Source organism: Mustela erminea, chromosome 11 (assembly GCF_009829155.1).
Source record: "Mustela erminea isolate mMusErm1 chromosome 11, mMusErm1.Pri, whole genome shotgun sequence".
In the NCBI taxonomy this organism is placed as follows: domain Eukaryota; kingdom Metazoa; phylum Chordata; class Mammalia; order Carnivora; family Mustelidae; genus Mustela; species Mustela erminea.
Genome location: NC_045624.1, coordinates 67,849,191 through 67,868,622, shown reverse-complemented (window position 1 = coordinate 67,868,622; position 19,432 = coordinate 67,849,191). Strand labels below are relative to the sequence as shown.

General features: G+C 41.8%; 1 protein-coding gene across 3 annotated transcripts in view; it reads left to right on the top strand.

Moving 5' to 3' along the window:
• DYNC1I1 (dynein cytoplasmic 1 intermediate chain 1) overlaps nucleotides 1–19,432 on the top strand; it is a 299,879-nt gene that overhangs the window by 235,846 nt on the left and 44,601 nt on the right. For all 3 annotated transcript variants that reach the window (XM_032304874.1, XM_032304873.1, XM_032304875.1), the window contains 2 exons: nucleotides 2,438–2,571; nucleotides 6,258–6,402. In XM_032304874.1, the coding sequence (XP_032160765.1) occupies nucleotides 2,438–2,571; nucleotides 6,258–6,402 (279 nt within the window). The remainder of the gene's footprint in view (nucleotides 1–2,437; nucleotides 2,572–6,257; nucleotides 6,403–19,432) is intronic.

The following is a 19,432-nucleotide window of genomic DNA, read 5'->3' as shown; positions in this document are numbered from 1 at the left end:
AATCCATTTTAAAGCATAGTAATTATAGAAGTTGCCTGTGGTATGAATCCTACTTACCCTACAGCATGGTTAAACAAATGCACACGAAGTCGGAGCCCCACAGATTCAATCCCCTGTGGGCCCTCGCCCTGGAGGAAAGGTGTCCCCACAAAACAGAAATCCAAGCCCTCGCTTGCATCTGTAGCCTAGACGACCGCCTGCATGCATGAAGAGTCTGTCCAACCATCTGTTTTCTCCTCTGGAATGTCGGTTATGACGGCTCCTGCTGTTCTTTGCTCAACAAATGAGAAGTTGAAAAGGCAGAAGTTCCAGAATTTCCAAACCACTACTGATGACACTAATGGAAACCAAACAAAGAAGCAGAGGGGAAGAGACCCCTGGGGGGAGGCATCCAACGCGACTCGCAGAGTACGTGTGCATACGGGCTGCGTATGAGCACGCATGAGCACACGTGGAGACACGTTCTGTCTGTCTTTCTTGGTGGGGAGAAAGAGGAGCGTTTCACTGCCCTCCAACTAAAAACGCAGGGAGGGGTTTAGTGTTAGAGACCGTGACAAAAATGTGAGGTAATGTCAAGAAAATTACAAAGATATGTAGGCGATAATTCTCAGTGTTAACATTCTGTTCCATTTCCCGGAATAATGAACCTAGAATGTCTGGCTCCTGATGTTAGAAGACACTAGAGTTTCAAGACACGTAAGGAAATGTGAAACCGTAAAGAACCTCCCATAAGTCTCAGAAAATACAGATGTAGAGAATATTAAGACTAAGTAAATTCTTTTTATAATTTTGGGTCGGGGAGGGGGTTGGTGGGGAAGAGCCAATACGCTCCTAACTATCAAAGTTCAGTTTCTTTGGTCTTTATCATCATACAAGTCGGGAGTTGTGTGTGGCTATTCTATAACTTTGTCTTAAAATTCTCAACAATATGTTGTTTGTCTTTAAAAGCGTGGAGATTTCAAAAAGATATAAGCATGAACCCTCTAATTAGGAATTTGTAATTGCCCATTTGGCTGATTAAGCATGTATTAGTTTAAGTTAAAACCAATCGTACAGGGGCCACAAGACCGTTTTTATTAGTTTTAGTGTGCCCCACACTCTGGTCCTTGTGCAGAGATGTCCAAGGGTGGCAGGCAGACCCCGGAGCATTCAACAGTCACCCTGGTCCCTCTCTATCCTTTTTTTTTTTTTTTTTTAAGATTTTATTCATTTATTTGACAGAGAGAAAGATCACAAGTAGGCAGAGAGGCAGGCGGGGTGGGGGGGGGGGTGGAAGCAGTCTCCCCGCTGAACAGAGAGCCCGATGCGGGGCTCGATCCCAGGACCCTGAGATCGTGACCTGAGCCGAAGGCAGAGGCTTTAACCCACTGAGCCACCCAGGCGCCCCAGGTCCCTCTCTATTCTAAGAAGGTGATTGAGAGACTGTACCTTTCCTGCTGCTGATCTGAGTGACGGAGAAACCCATGGGATGGTCCGGTTTTCTGTACCACTGTAGGGTCCCCTCACAGATGCATGCACCGTATGTGCCGCTCTCGTGTACAGGGAGCATGTCACACGACCGTATGCACTGAGCTACCCAGACCCTTAGCACACGCAGCTGATTTCTGGACTCCTCAGCCCAGAGGACCTGGCTTACTGCTTTGCATGAGAAGACTAACCTCCCTAGCAACTATAAAAACAAGATCCCCTACCATGATTTTTTTTTCAATTGCTTCAGGTACACAAAGTAGGCTGTTTGATGTAAATAGCCAGAAATATTTAGGGATGTTCATTACACTTAATTACTCTTCCCTGTCATTAAACTTAATTCAGCAGAAGGTCTCTTAAAATACACTTTGATTCCCAATTTTGAGAATAATCTGAGATAAAATACTTCCATTTGCTATTTTAAAGACTTAGCTCAGCCTATACACCCAACGACTGCCCTTCGCTAAATCACATCCCCGTTGAAATCTGGTTTTTCTGACTTGAGCGACAACTTTCTGGTTTGCGTCCACAGAGGACATGGAGTGCTGCTTTGACAAATGTGCTTAGTACCTCTGATATTAATACACGTGTATTCTCACGAACAGCTGATTTAGAAAATGTTTGTAAATACAAGGGTATTGTGTGTTTTATTAAAGCCTGGGGCTGACAAGTGTAACCATTACAGTATTATCTTTAGTTTCTGCACCATTAGTTGTGAAATTCTCACCTGTCATCTCTGCCTGACTTAAGAAGCAGCAGCCCACACTGATGAGATCCAGCCGGCCTGAAACCAGAGATACACAGAAGCAGGAATGTCAGGGGCAGCAAAGCGTGGTTTCTGGCACAGCCGGGGTCTTTTGTAACGCTGTGTGAAAAGCAAACAGACGATTGAGCCAAATGATTTTTCCGTGCTATCTTTGGCATGGCGAGGAGTTGACAGAGGGAACGTAACCACGCCGTGTTTTGGTAGGAGAGCATGGAGCTGGTGTACAATAAGTCCAAGCCTGTGGCTGTTACCGGAATGGCTTTCCCGACGGGAGACGTCAATAACTTCGTGGTTGGCAGTGAGGAGGGCACAGTCTACACGGCCTGTCGTCATGGAAGGTGATTTTGTGTTTTCTTACCGATGATGTGTTTCTCACTCCCGAGAGTCTGTTAGCAGATTCTGGATTAGAACCACCTTGCGTTATGAGAAAAGCCTAACTGAAGGCATACAGGTCACACCTCGAGCTCCCATTACTTCAGAGCAGTCTGCTCTGATCGTTAGCCGTTGTACGCCTGGGATGGCTCACACTGCCTTGAGGAGAAAAGCCGAAGCTTCTTAGCATAGCATATAAGACCCTTGACTACCTGTTCCTTCTAAGCCTCAGCCTTCAGGCTCCAGCCATGCACCCAATCCCCAAACGTGGCTTACTGGCCCCCACCTCCGTGAGTTCCCACCCTGTTTCTTCTCTTATCTTCTTGGCCTTGTTCGTTCCTCCTCAGCCTTTAAGAGCCAGCCCAGGCTCTTCCGCATGGAAGCCTCTCCTGACTCCCTTGAGCAGAGAAAGCCCTCCCCTCCTTTATGATTTCATAAATCTGGACTTCCTTGTTTTTTTCATGTTTCCAAGGAATACTTACCGAGACCCTACCATGTGCCCAACACCGTGACATCATGAGGATGAACTAGGGAACAAAACAGACATGAAGGTCATAACCTGGTTGAGGGTGAAAGACAATAAACTGATAAACACAGGAGTATGTGCCTTGAGATGATGCGTACGACAGAGAAAATTTAAGTCTCATAAATGGGATTGGACTACAGACTGAAAGATAGGCTTGCCATTTTATATATTTGTATATATGCTTCTATAATAGTATTTTTTTTAAGATTTTATTTATTTATTTGACAGACAGAGATTACAAGTAGGCAGAGAGAGAGGAGGAAGCAGGCTCCCTGCTGAGCAGAGAGCACGATGTGGGGATCGATCCCAGGACCCTGGGATCATGACCTGAGCCGAAGGCAGAGGCTTTAACCCACTGAGCCACCCAGGTGCCCCTACAATAGTATTAATTACAGTTTATTTCAACTATTCACTCATCTGCCATTTTTCTCGTACTAAATTCTTTCCATTTCATCATAGATCTTCCTGCCCGGGGCCTGACACATTGTAAGCGAGGAGCTAAAAATCTGTAGGGGGTATCCAGAAATAATATTAATAATAACCCAAATAATGATGACCCAGAAATAGAGAGATGCCTTGGAGCTCTTCCTCCCAATCAGAGGCTGGAATGGTATAAGATACAAGCCACCATGAAGTTTCCAAGTCATAAGAATTCTGCCTCGACTGAGACATTGGTGAATGCCCCTGGAAACCCATCAGGATAACATAGAATCCAATACTTAGAATTATTGTAAAATTGCATGCAAGACTTAATGAGTGGCCTCACCATCTTTTAAAAGGTTCACTGTGTTCACTTTGGTACTTAATTTTCTTTCAGTTTAGGAGTTCTAATTCAATAGATGTTTCATCTCTTGTACTCACCCCAGGCTGTTTAGATTTAATGAGAAATCAGAAGTTGCTCCAAGTTTATTTTATACTCCTGTGTTTTTGTGATTTGTAGAAGTAATAAGCAACCGCAGCCCATGAACTGTGATGTTCCTACTGTCCTACACATAAAAACAAGCAGTATTTCCCCTGCTTACATGATTTAAAGATGAGTAGGAAGAGATGCCTCATAGTTCTATGCCCATAAAACTGGCTAAAGGCATGCATTAAAGTTTTATGAAAGCATAAGAAGACCTGATAAAGTTGTCTATTCATGCAAACATTTGCTGCACACCTACTTGGAGCCAGGGCACCACTAGAGCCTGCCAGGTGTGCAGACATTGTATAAACCAGCTTCATGCCTTCAAGACAGGGATGATGATGAGCAAGGCCAATGCACACGCTTTTGCAGTACGGGTAGAAGGTCATAAGTGACACAAGAGAGGCACAGAGAGCATAGGGGACCAAGTACAGGCCCACAGCATTGTCTACACATTCATTAGAACCCACAAGGCACATAGGTTCCATCGGCTTAATCCAGAACCTTAATTATCTGTGAAAGCTACAGAACATGTTCACTGATAACTTTCAGATTTTTTTTTCTTTTTTTGTTTCTCTAATGTGAATAATGTTTGACACGGTGAACACTTCTGTTCTATGGCTGTAGTCCTTTTCAAGCCCAATCAGAATTTGCAGTGTGGTTCAAAAGAAGGGTACGTAGGGTGAGAACCACAGATCTTTTCACAACGCCCTTGATTTTGCTTCTGACATTGGCCCATCCTTCTGAAATAGAAAACACAGATCTTGATAAAGTTATAAAATAGCAGGAATTTGGCTTCATAGCAATTTTAAATGGGTCATGTAGGGATACGGGGGTAGGGGGCAGAGAGGGATTTTTATTTTTCACCTAACATAAAGAAGGTGAAAATCCACTTCCATAAATTAAATAAGGTCCTCGTTTTGCACCCTATAAACCCTTTCAGGATGCTGTTAAGAGCAAGTGGAGTCTCACCAGGGGCCACTTCAAAGATCAGTTCCTCATGTTCTTTAGAAGAGTTTAAATGGTCACGTGTGGAACTGCTGTTAGCAGTTTCACTGGACATAATTTTTTGAGTGCCTGTTACATGGAGCACACACTGCAGCGTTTTCTCATGATTTCAAATTTTGCTTAGCACACTGACATTTATTGGTGCTCCAGAAGCCCAGATGTTTTAATAACTTAATTCATTTTACTATCAGGGCCATAATATTTAGATTCCACAAAATCCCTAAGTATTTGTCTCATTTGTAGCCTCATACACATGGGTTTTTAAATGCAGCATTTGGGGCATATTTTTTAGTTGGGTTTGGTTGGGCCACAGACTATCGTGTGATAACAGCGGGCTGGGGATAATCCCAGCTTAGTTACATAAGCAATGTATGTCCTTGGAGAACTTTCACAATGCGTATCACTATTTCTCAAATGTTCTTCTTTTGGGGAGAGACGAAAAGGCCTAAGTTTTGTCTCTTTTCCCATGTGGTTTCTTTCAATAAATATTTATTGAGCACTTACTATAGACCAAACACTTGGCAACAAGAAAAACCAGGCACCAGCCCTTATGGAAGTTACATTCAGTAGACTTGAAAACGTCTCTTCTTTCAGTGAATATCTTAATTTCTAAAGATCACATTTAAGTTATGCATAGCATATTGTGGTGGCAAGAGTTTCTACGAAGTATTATCTTTTGAGATATATCAACTTCATTTAAGAAATTTAAGATAAATGTAGGTATTCAAGAATGTGAGGATTTTTGTAGCCCATGGGGTTCCCAGAAGGGGTTAAAATGGAATGTGAGCCAAATGTATCATAAGGAGAGTATAGTCCTATTGGGTAAAACATGAAAGCTTCTGAGATTGAAGTATGTGTGTTTTCCATTGATGTGCTCCATCAACAATGATAGGATTTGAGGAACTCCTGAAAAAGGATTAAATTTGTCCCCCAAAAAGACATAATTTGGTATTAAATTGCAAAGGTTAAAAAAATTATATTGATCCATATTATTTTTTAATCATCAGAAGTGACTAGCATTGTATTTCTCTCAAGATAACTGTGAAAGTGGTTTCATTTTTGGTAGTTTATGGTTGTTCTTCTAAATTACGGGGGAAGTGGTCATGCAGAGACAAGTGTGTTGGGTTTGTTTGTTTGTTTGTTTGTTTGTTTTTAAAGCAATTGCTGCTCTGCAAAGGTCACTGAAATTCTGCTCCTGTGTGGTCTTCCTGCAGCAAAGCGGGTATTGGGGAGGTCTTCGAAGGTCATCAGGGACCAGTGACTGGAATTAACTGCCACATGGCTGTGGGCCCCATTGACTTTTCACACCTGTTTGTCACGTCATCATTTGACTGGACCGTCAAACTGTGGACCACAAAGGTAAGAATGTCTTAAGTTCTCTGGTAATACATAGGCGAAGAGGGCAATTTGACTGTTCACAGCCTGTTGATGAACCCAGTCTGCCTCTTTCTCAGTCCATTTTATTTATTTTTAAATAGATAAGGGATACTTGAAAACACTCTAAATTCTAAAAATTCCAGCAGTTCAAATACAAATAAAATGGAAGTCCTTCTTTACTAACATCCCCTCTGGGCTGCCATCACCACCCCCTCCCCACTTCTACGTTGACTGTGCAGAGCTCCGGAGCACTGACCTACATACATATGTACTTATGGGAATACGACTTGGGACTTGGTGGCTTAGGTTTTGGGAACGTTTTTGGAGCTTTTGGTGGTTTGTAAGCTGGCAAATGGCACTCCATTAGTTGTGTTTTCAAAGGCAATTCTGACCATGTTTGAGAGCAAAAAAAAAAAAAAAAAAAAAGAAAAGAAAAGAAAAGAAAGAAAGGGAAGGCCACTGGAAGAAAGGTGCAATAGTCTAGGGAGTAAATGGCAATGGTATTAACCAGTAGTTTGGGATGCAGAGAAATAGATGGATTCGAGAACCACTTATGAGGCAAAAGAAACAGAAATTGGTGACATGCTTTGATATTTGATACAAGGTTGGCGAGACTGGGGAAAAAAAGGGTAGTTATGGCTGGAACAGCTGGAGACTGAGCTAATCAGTCACTTCATTCACTGCCTGGAGGTCGCCAGAGGGAGGGCCAGTCAGTGAAAAGCACGGTGCAGGTTAAATTTAAGGTGCTGGGATGTTCAACTCATGATCTCCATTAGACAGTTTTCAATGTGTGACAGAAGCGGAGGGAGACCTCTGGACTGCAGGTGCATATCCAGTACCAGTCAGGATAGCAATCACCGGGGTGCCTGGGTGGCTCAGTCAGTTAAATGTCTGCCTTTACTTTAGGTCATGATCCCAGGGTTCTGGGATCAAGCCCCACATCTAGCTCCCTGCTCAGTGGGAACCCTGCTGTGCCCTTTCCCTCTGCCCCTTCCCCCCATTCATGCTCTCTCTTTCTCTCTCTGTCTCAAATAAATCATCTAAAGTAAAATTTTAAAAAAAGGAATAGTAATCATTCTTACAATCCAAGCAGTGGCTTTTAAAAGAAACATTAAGTCTAGATCCAGATAAAGAAGAATATTTAGGAAATAAACAGGAGAAATGAAACTAGAAAAGGAGATTAAAAGAGTACCAACCCAAGAAACGGGGGGGGGGGGGATTATAATTTTTGAAAGACAGACTGTGAGAAGAGGACAGAATTGATCTCAACTGCATGAAAAACAACCTCACCTATAAAAGAAATCCAAATTAAAACCATGGTGAGAAACTTCAACTGTCATACTGACAAAAATCCAAGAGCAACATGGTCTGTGATGAGACCAAAAGAACCAGCCATTCTCTTTACATTGCTGTTGCTGGTACAAAATGGCTTAACACTGGAGAGAGGAATTTGGCAGTATATAAAAGTAATTCATCATGCATATTTGCTCATTGTCAGAGCAATTCCTACTTCTAGGAATCTTTGCTATACTAGCAAAAATAAGAAAAAAACGACATCTGCAGAAAGGGATCCATTGAAAGGCTACCTTGAATAGCAAAAGACTGGAAAGGACCCAAGTGTCTATCACTGGGCTGTGGACAAATCAAAAGTAACCGACGTCCACATGAGACAGTATGATTCAAGTTTAGGAGGAAATGCAGAAGATTTCTTCGTACTATTATGGAGTGCTGTCTAGGATATATTTTTAAATGGGAAAAGCAGTGGAGGTGGAGAAAAATAAGTAGCATGTTGTCATTGTTCAATATTTATATATTTTTAAAAGTTGGAAAGATGACATATATACACAAAACTCTTCCTTACAGGGAGGAAACAAAGAGAATTCCTGAAAGAAACAAGAAGAATAGCCACACTTTTTAAAAGATACTTTGGTACCTTTGGTTTGGGAACCAGGTTCCTTGGGAACCAGGAACTACGTAAATATTTTCCATAGTTACAAAATAAAATACAATTTTAAAAGTAGTACCTAAAAAATGTGAAATGGGACACCTGGGTGGCCCAGTCAGCTGAGCATCCAACTCTTGATTCCTGCTCAGGTCATGACCTTAGTGTCGTGGGATGGAGCCCCGCATCCAGCTTTCTGCTCTACTGGGTGTCTGCTTGAGATTCTCTCTTTCTCCCTCTGTCTGTACCTCTGCCCCTCCTTCACCTCTAAAATAGATACATAAATAAATCTTTAAAAATGTGAAGTAACATGAAACAAATCAAGTGTGGTTCAGAGAATTAGTGCGGTTCAAATTGGAGGCAAACCATTACAGCATAGAATGATTCTGACTTTAAAATCCTTTGTTTTAACTATACATTCTAAAACAGATATATTTTAAGGATAAAAAGAACTACAAAAAAATTTAAATTACTTTTAGTACTCATGTTGCTGGTGGTTGTTTTGTAACTGTGCTTTGCTGCTGTCGTGTTTGGATCATGAAATAAATGACTGCGTTCATGTCAACGAAGAGTGGTTATCAGCTGGGTAGAAAGGAGACACGAGTTGCTTGAATTGAGTAAAACCTCTGCAGTAATCCTGGATTTAAGTTGGATGTACTAGTAAGAATTTGTAGCATATGTTACCTTTAAATCTAAAAAATACATATTCAACAAAAAGTTTCTAGAAACAATGACCAATGTAGCACTGACACTCCTCATGTCCGGTTCGTGCTAAGTACCACTTTCACTAAAAGAAACCAGAGATCCTGGAAGAAATTAGTGATTCTAGATCTGGAGCAGGAAATGTGTAAAATGAGCCTGGAATATTTCATCATAATAGAAAACAAGGAAGCTACCAAACACTACATATTTCTTGCCAAAGGTCTTAGAAGCCAAATTGAATAAGCTTCTGCAGGCCAAGGACTATCAATGAGGGTGAACTCATGAATCTATCACCTTCATTGATATTCTTCAGCTTGCAGAAGCTTGTTCAGTTTGACTTCTAAGAACTTCGACAAGAAATATGTAGTGTTTGGTAGCTTCCTTGGTTTCTATGTGTTCTATAATAATACTGAGAAAAGAAAAAAAATACTCATTAGTCATCTTTGGAGAATGTGAGGAAAGCCAATCCAATATTTTGGAAACTAAGAAGTAAAAGAAAGAATTAATTATTTATTCTGAAAGAATCAAACATTTATTCTGTCTTTTCTATATGATTTCTACTTCAGGAGTACTAAATAATTGATGAGGAGATATTTTTCTTTATAGAAATATTCCAGCTAATATAGGAAGATAGAATTTGAATATGAGGTAGTAGTCATTGCTAACAACTTTCACAGTAATGGAAGTATATAAAACCACTTTTGAAGTAGGTTTTTCCCCCAAATATAATTCAAATTCTGTCACTCTTCCAGATCTCTGAATTTAGAGGCAATAGGAGGTAAAGATGCAAAAGATTAAATACTACAGGGATGGAATCAGCCAAATCAAGGCTGTGGAGAAATCTGTGGGACAGCTGATCTCATTTCTACAAAAATATCTCAATTTTTTTTTTCAAAGAAAAAAAGAAATAGAGGTAGAAACTACATATCAAACAAAATAGAAGGAAACAGTACTTGAGACATTTCAACCAATCTTAAAATATGAATCCTATATAAAACCTAATCCAGACAAGCAACCCTTTAAAAAAAATTAGAAGACTATTAGGAAATGGGAAAACTGACTAGATATTTGATATTTATGAATTATTATTTTTAGGTGTGATCATTTTATTTTGATGATTTTAAGTGGTTTGATGTTTTAGAGATGCACACTGAAATTTTACAGAAGAAATCACATGATGTCAGAGATTTGCTTCAAAATAATCAGTTGGGAAGGGGGAATGTGTAGACATAGATGAATTAGACTGTGCAAGTATTGTTAAATATAGAAGCTGGATATTGACATTATTCTGTTTCTGAATATGTTTGAAATTGGCTCCATTGGTTGAGCATCTGCCTTTGACTTGGGTCATGATCCCAGGGTCCTGGGATTGAGCCCCACGTCGGGCTCCCTGTTCAGTGGGGATTCTGTTTCTCCCTCTCCGTCTGCCCCTCTGCCTGCTAATGCTTGTTCTTGCTCACTCTCAAATAAATAAATAAAAATCCTTTTTTTTTTAAAAAAGAAATTTTCTATAATATAAAACTAAAAAGAGAGAGAGAGAGAGAGGAGTGACCAAGAGTAACAAATACTTTATGGAAGTATCATCAGACTGAAATACATCTGTTGCATTCAGTAGCCTTACTGTGCCATGGCAAGTACTGCTCCGCTGATGTGTTGGGGACGGGACACAAATAACAACGGGTTAAGGAATGAGTGGAAAGAAGGAAGCATTGAAGAAAAATCAAGAAGCTTGGCTATGAGGAAAGGAAGATGGGAGGTAGAGAGAGTTTTTCTTCTTCCCTTTTTTTTTTTTTTTTAAGATTGTAGAGACTCTTGAGGATGTTGCTGTTGTCTAATCGCCAGCAAAGACAAAGAGTAGAAACACTGCAAGTGTAAGGCAGGGAAAGGTTCCTGAAGATGTTCAGTGAATAGATGCATAGCACAGGCAGAGGGTAAAGTTTAAATCTGGGCAGTGACATATCTTCTGTTGTAACAAAGGAACAGGGAAGGAAGGGGAGAAATATGTGCAGGTGTAAGTTTGGTGCATGAAAGCAGAGGGCAGTCTCATGTGACCTTGTTTTCTCCGTGAGGCAGGAGAGAAGCAGGAGAGGTGCCGGAGGGAGAAGGTTGCAGCTAGCTGGTCATGGAAGAGAGGAAGAAGAGCTGATTAGGGAAGCAAAGATGGACTTTAGGGGTGCGGAGACCAGACTGTTCTAAGGGCATCGATCTTCAGGGCCAACTTCCTCCAAGAGAACTAACAGCATAGATACAGACGTGGATGAGGGGGACATGTAGTTGGTTCCGGGGCCAAAGCTTTCCCAGAATGTGGCGGCAGGATGATGGAACTTGGGATCAGAAATAAGGACGAGAGCATGTTTGATGTTAGAGGCTAAGGATTTTACACTGTGGCTGAAAGGAAGTGAAAGCAGAGTGGAGAAAGTAAAAGGAGCAAGGGGTTAAAAGACCCTATAAGATCAAAGAATACGTATGAAAGAAGGAATTGAGTAAGAGTAAAAAAGGACATTATTATTAGAAAGTGAGATGTTGGGATTTAGTAATTCACAACTGAAATAATTCCAAGTGATAAAAACAAGCCAAACAAACAAAGGTCCAGCATGTGGTCATGTTGTCGCTGACCTCAAGTGGACATGAAGTTCTCTGGAGCTGAGGGGCCCTGGAAATAAAAGGTCAAGGTGCTTGTGGGCTGTGGGCTTTGAAGTGGGCCAGAGTAAAGGCAAAACTGGAATGGAAAAGGAGATCATGAGCCCTGTGCTTAAGTCTTCAGTGAATTAGGAAGAGAGATCAGAAGAGGGAAAGCATGACGGAGACATGGCCTGAGCTTAAAAGAAATAGGGCTTTTTACTGGGTGTCTTACACCTTGGAGAACAGACACTTTATTTCACTCTTCTGGAACAGAATAGCCAGTAATGAACAGATCCTACCTGAGAAGGCAGCCTGGGAGGGGACGAGCTTATGGGAGAGGGAGGGTTCCCCTGAGACGGGCAGCAGAGGGAACTTTCCATGAGAAGGCTGAAGATGGAGGCAAATGAGCTCATCATGGAATGGGAAACATGGAGAGCACAGTGGGGACATCTAGAAAGGAGGAGAGGGATTGGTTCAGAGTCTGGTTCAGAATCTGGTTCAGAATCTCTAACAGAGATTCCTAGAAAATGCTCTAAGAATTTAGCAAGATGGGGATGGGGGTGGGGTGGAGAGGAGATACCAAAAAAAAAAAAAAAAAAAAAATGGAATTCTCAGCAGAATGGCAATTCTTGCAAATTCTAGTGAGGACAGCATGCAAGAAGAAAGATTAAAATACATTACATTGCCCTCCCTCCACCCTCTAGCATGCCAGATTTCACACTAAACCACAGTCAGGGGAGGCTTCACGTTGAAGCAGAAACTTTGCTGGAGTCGGTTACCTGGCAAACACAGGACAGGGCTGCGTTCCAGCAGCTGAATCAACAAGGGAGAAGCCATTTTCATTGAAATGGCTGAAAGGCAGGGATCCACTCAGGAAATGCATGCAATGACCTGGAAAGATAGGTTTATACTTGATTGTGCAGATTTATTTTTATTTTAAAAATGATGGCAGGTCTTTTTAGGACCAAACCTATCAAAAGGGAATTTGGGGGAGCTTTCTATGGAAGGTGATTTTGCAGGGGCTGGCAGGAGGGTGGGAGGTCATTCTGTGTGCTAGGCACCACGCTAAATATGTTACATACAGTACACGGTCCAGTAAGCCCTCACAGTCTACTCCCGAGTGGGCGTGTCACCCCTTCCTCTACAACGTGGAGGCACAGGAGAGCTGAAGTAACTTGCCTGCGGGCTCAGTGAGAACCTGGGGAAACTGATTCGAACTCAAATTAGTGTGACCCCCAAAGCTGTGTTCTTTTCCACACCAGCACACTAAGCCCAGAGGCAGGACGTCCGGTTGGAAGGCTAGTTTGACCATCTAGGCAAGAGCCAGAATATAGGTGGCGGTGACGGTAGGCTTGTGGAGGAGAACACGGAGTCTGAAACCAGCACGTGGACCAGGTGCCCAGCTGACTTGATGGGAGAGCAGAGTCCGTGGTGATCCTGATATTTGTGCCTTAGGCCTCTGAGGGGAAGAATGGTGGTGCCAGGATGGAGACAGGACATAGAGGAGGAGCGGGCTTGGGTCGGGGGTTGAAAAGTGGCCATCTGGGACACGCTGCAGCTGAGGCACCTGGAAATTCCTAAAAGGTGATTGAAAATAGTGGAGCTCAGGGATAAGAAGAAGGTTATAAATCCACTCAGTCTTGAGGTCAAGAATTCAAACCCCACGTTGGGCATAGAGCTGATGTGTATAAGAAGAGCTAAACATGGCGGCATCAACCCACAGTCAGCTCTCATTTGTCCCGAGAGCAAATAAGACTAGCATGTAAATCAAAGAGGACAGGGCGCAACCGTGGAGCCACCGCGGCCTCAGGAAGAGAAGGGATACACGGACCGACAAGCAAGAAGAGGGCGGCGCCGACTCCCATGCCGACTGAGGCTGGTTGCGGAGTGAGGCCGCTCCTTGAGCCTGGGGCCGGAACTGAAGGAGACAGCAACGGCTCGTGGGGAAGGTTATTATATAACCAAGAGAGACTCTCAGGTTATATAACCTGAGAGACTTGAGCGTGTCTGTGGCCTGAAGAGAAGGAGCCAGGGAAGAGTACAGATGGACAGTGAGTGGCCTGACAGGAAGGAAGCTCTCAGTGTTGTTGGGAGCTGCGGAGGGGAGAAGAGGCAGGACACTGCTAAGGCTGGAGAAAGTGGGGAAGATGGGTTCAGCCACATGGAAGTGGAAGGGGGAGCAGAGAGTGAGAGAAGGTCCCTACACTCTGGTGACGTGAGAGGCACGCTCGTCTGCCGACAGCAGCGCGGAGACAGGCCCCTGACTCCTGAGGATGACTGAACGACACAATTTGAGAGCAGCCGGGGCTAAACATCCAAGGTGCGTTTCATAGGTGATGTCTAAGTTTTAACAAGAGGGCCAGGAATTGCGTAAGGTGGCCATTGTGGACTCTCTAAAGTCCTCCCAAACCTCCTGAATCCGGCGTTCAAAGCTGTCCACGGTGGGGGCTCTGTCGGTTAAGAGTCTGACTCCTGATTTCGGCTTAGGTCATGATCTTAGGGTCACCTGGGGAACCTGCTTATGTTTCTCCGTCTCCCTCACCCTCTGCTCCCCACCCCACTGTGCTCTCTATTAAAAAAAGAGAAAAAGAGAAAGTGCTGTCCACAACCTGTCCCCAACTTACAGCAGCAGGTCTACAAATTCAGGTATGGGGGATACACCACTTCTCTGCAATTCTAAACCAAGGGTTCTCGAAGTGTGGCACCTTGATCATCATGGGCAGCATTACCTGGGACATTTGAGAAATGCAAATTCCCTGTGTCATCCCCTAAGACATTCCGCATCAAAAATTCTGGGGGTGGGGCCAGCAATCTGTTTTAATAAGCTCTCCAAGTAATCCTCATGCTGCTAGAATTTAGAGTCATGCTCTAAACCTACTTGAAGTTCTGTTTCAAACTCCCCATCCTACAGAGCTGGTGGGTAGTTCATTTATTTTGAGGTATGTCTCTTTTCTCATCAGAATTGTCTTAGGGAACTGGGGAACTAGTTCAGGATTCAGGCAGGAGAATAAAATTCATTGACACACCCCTCCCCCAGTCAGGTTCCCTGATACAATTAACACCCTACTTGTTCTGGCCAGGGGTTTATACTGTGAATCTATTTAAAACCCCAAATTAATCATAACCTTTTGTGGTGGTGTCCTAGAAGCAATGGTTCTACTTGATGCTCTTGGCAACACTGGCTAGAGTCTTTCTCCTCTTCTTAATCTAAACATGCATAAAATATAAAGGAAATGGTAGCAGCATCTCCTAAAATTACTAGTCCCTTTTACAAGACTGACGGAAAGTAACCTCCTTTAGCTTCATGAAAAGGGCAAAGTGAAAATATAAATATTGTTTTGAAAATACTGGAGATTTTAAAAAAAAAAAAGGAAAGAAAATACTGGATATCAACCCTTTGGGTTTTTTTCATTCTTTTTGACAATGAGAATTTTCAGATAGCTGGAGAACAGAGAGAAAAATGAGATGGGTAATTATTTTTGGACTCTTCTGACAACGATGGTGACCTTGGTAATCTTTATTTTAAACTTATTGTGTAACTTGGAGTCATCCAATCATTGAACCAAAAATGAAAAAGATTGTGGTGGAGGCTTACTTGATAATCGAGTCAGTGATACCCTCACACTGAAGATTATGTCTTAGTCCTTTTGGACAGCTCTAACAAAATAGCTCTGACTAAGTGGTTTCTGAATGACAGGAATTTATTTCACTCAGTTCTAGAGGCTGGGAATCCCAAGATCAGGATGCTGGCACAGTCTTGTTCTGGCAAAGTCTCCCTTCCTGGTTTGTAGCCAGCCCCTTCTTGAGTGTCCTCACATGGCAGAGGGCCTAGGGAGATCTGTGAGGTCTCTTTTATAAGGGCACTAACCCTGCTCATGAGGTGCCACCCTTGTGACCTAAACACCTTCCCAAGACCCACCTTCTAATACCATCATTTGGTGATCAGGATTTCAACATATGGATTTTGGGGGGGAAACACAAACAATCAGAACATAGCAGATTGCAAATTAAATCCCATAAGGAAGAATCTTTCAAATGGTGGAAAAGAGTGGATGCTAAGAAATAAGACTTTGAACTAGTCAAGAGTCAAATTTAAAAAGTGGTTGCAGTGTAATATTTGGTGCATAAAAATAAGTATCACTCAAAAAAGATAACCGACCCCACCCCTGAGCCTAAAGGCAAACCAAACACCTGGAAGATTTGACAACACAGACATGCATTTTGTACGTTCTACTAACCAAGAATCCGCCTTTCTTTCTTTCTTTCTTTCTTTTTTTTTTTTTAGATTTTATTTATTTGACAGAGATCACAAGTAGGTAAAGAGGCAGGCGGGGAGTGAGGGGGAGGCAGGCTCCCTGCTGAGCAGAGAGCCCGATATGGGGCTCGATCCCAGGACCCTAGGATCATGACCTGAGCTGAAGGCAGAGGCTTTAACCCACTGAGCCACCCAAGGTGCCCCAAGAATCCACATTTCTAACACAAAGATAAAAGAGCAGGCCGGAAAAATCTGTATTCCAGGGGAGAATGTTGCGCTGTAATTAGCACACTGAGCGAAATGAATGTAATCTTGAAGACTTGAGCCAAGTCCATATCCACTCACTCTGCATAAGTAATGTCGAGACACCCACGAAATGGTAGCACTTCACACACTCTGAGATAGAGAGAAGCTACAATTTTAAAGATCAAGACTAAGATATGAAATTTCTGTACATAGGATTTCAGAAATATTGTAGTTAAATGAAAAAGTATATTTGCAGAAAATGCAGTCATTGCCAGTTCTCCTCGTGATTTGAAAAAATTAACGTTACTGTTAACTTTATTTAGGGTCTTATTTAAATTTCCCATGAAGATTACACAACTTTATATAGGGTTTTCCTTAAGGAAGAACACAATACTGTGTATTTTGGGAGGTCTGGCCTTCTAAACAGTTTCCAAAAGAGAGGTTTGGTTCATGAACGCTAACAAGCCACATTGACCATAGGTGGGAAAGTAACCTACCTAACAGTGTCCTAGAATCTTGAAATTTTATCATGACTTTTTCTGGTGTTATCATCATAGTTAACTTAATAAGAGAGAATAAATAACTGCATATTAGTGACAGAGGCCCTTTATTTTTTAATTTCTTAATTTTTTTTTTTTTTTTTTGGTCAGAAGCTTAAGACATAATAACAATGTACCTTTTTTCAAGCATACTAATACAACCATTTTTGATATCGAGAGGAACTTTATTCATTACCTTAATTATGAACATACTATGTTTTAACTCCATGCAAGAGAAGAAAAAATCACCCTTGTCTTAGTGGATAAAGAGTAAAAATGTAACCATGTGTAGAAAATAGTCTGATTATGGTTGGTTGCTGTAGAGACAATATAGGGGAGAGTCCAAACGAACAGGTACAGCAAACAATGGTCACGTGCACTGTGCGCTCGCAGTTGTGTTGGGTTAGAACCTGGAAGACGGAGAGTGAGTGTAAGTTCTCTACTCGTCCTCATGGAAGCCTCCCCTAGATCCTCCATGTGAATTCCCGCCATGAGCCATCATCTGTCTCTATTCTCATTATGCCCCACTTGCCCTTCCAACTTTTAAAAAAAAAAAAACAAAGCACAGACACCCTGCCCTTGACCTTGCTGTCCCTTTCCCATCCTGTTTCGCTTCTGCCTTTTCCCACCAAACAGCAGCTTCACCTCCTGCAATCTCTTTATCTCCATGATCCCCACTAAACCTCCTCCTTCCCAAATGGCTCTGCCCTCCTCCTTCTTGCCTGTTCCAAGGGCATTTTGCCATTTTCATTTCCTTTCATGACTTTGCTCTTTCAATAATGTTGAGCAGTCCCTTGAACATCCTTCTGTCATATATCAATGAGGCTGTTTTTAAGAGAATGGTAAAAAGCTGCATACTTAAAAGTCTGTCTTTGATGATCCTTTTAAAAAATAATTTTTAAAAACGCCTTGCCCGAATAAATCCTAGTAAGTACAACTCTTACCTTTTACTATATCTGAGCCTATTAAACTTCCCATCCATCAAGAAATGCTGGAGTTGATACTTAGAAATGCAGTATGAGCTCTTGGCTGGACTAAAACATTCATTATTCCACTCAACTTTTCTGTTTGCTGAGGTTTGGGGTAATTTTTTTTCCTGTACTGTAGTTTAGCTTAGTGGCTAGACAAGTTATGAGTCTTTGGATTTTTTATCATTGCATCCAGTTTGGAAAGTTTCAGTGGATTCCAATTAAACATTGGGTTAATATTTATTTTGGTCCTGGTACGGCTTCATAAGGCTTTAGGTTCCTGATTCTGTTCATGTATTTGCAAGCTCAGCCTGTTCCTTTAGTCTTCAAAGGGCTCGAATTTCTTTGGCTTGTATTGATCATAGACTCCAAATGCTTTCTGTGTTAAAACTTCGGGGCCTAAAATTCAGTTCCTGTCTGTTGACCTTCACGACCCTACTGGTCAGATGGTAGATGGTCTGACATAACCCACGTGTTGGCATTGGATGTGGCTCCTGGGCAGCACCCTGGGATGCTGTCATCCAAGAACCACTCATGACACACATTTGACTGATGGAACCCCCTGACCTCCCTCAGATGTGCCTTGACACGGCAGTCTATCCTAGCAGCCAACCTACCTCCCAGTCCTCTTAACAAAACCTCTTTGCATGAAACAAAGAATCTGAAAACAAAATTCTCTAAGGGACTGAGAGATGATGACTTTGCAAAGATTAGAAAGATAGTCTTCAATTTCTAAGCAACTACTGTGAAATCAATAAATATTACCTATTTCACATTGACATCCGCTGCCAGGGTTAAAATGGAAGATGAAAATCACACCTGATTTTTTTTTCCATCTTAGCTGTGTGGGAAGAAGGATAATTTCAATTTTTTTATGAATAAAAAGTTTGGAAAAATTTTATTTTTAAGGAAAAACAAAAATTCATTTACCTTTAAAATGAATCCATCAAAAGTGATTGTGTATTATAATAAACGTTAAGTCTGGCCATATTACACATAATGCAGTAATAAAAATGGTTTTTTTCTTGCTCACTGAATCGCATTTAGTGTACATAGACTTTCCAACCCTTCCCTGAAAGACGATGAGCTCCTTGAGAGTAGGCTCATATTATTCTGTCTGTATCCCCAGTACCTGGCAGAGTACTTGGCACCTGGTAGACACTTAATAAATCATTGAATTAATACGGGAATGAATAATCCCTGGGTTTTTAAAAGCTGTACATTAAAGACATACTGTAGCAAATATTTAGTTAGTAGTGGTTTTGAGCAGTAGAATTCATAAGCCATAATTTAGAAATATAATAATTAGAAAGCTGAGGTTAAGCTTTAAAAATCCTATTAGGAAATATTTAAGAAACTATAATTTTTTGGAAAAAAAAAAAAAAAACCTAAGGCAATCACTCAGGAGCAGAGTGGACTCCTAAGTATTTTTCTTACGAAGTAGATGAGTAGGATTCCAATTAGTTTGTGAGAATGATCCAGAGAGCTGGGCAACCAGAGCATATGCCCTTAGCCCTCCCTTCGACTCCAGAGGATATTTACCCAAGTGAGCGACGGAAGAGGTTCCTCAACAGGCTGATGGTCCTCTTCTGGGCATCATACCCCAGCTGCTGGCAGGAAGCTCTTTCTAGAGAGATCCATGGCAAAGTCTGTCCTTTGTGGGAGATGACTTCCCCCCAGAGAAAGAGAGCTTGACTCTCTCTAAATCATAGTTTATTAGAAAAAGTCCCAACTCACA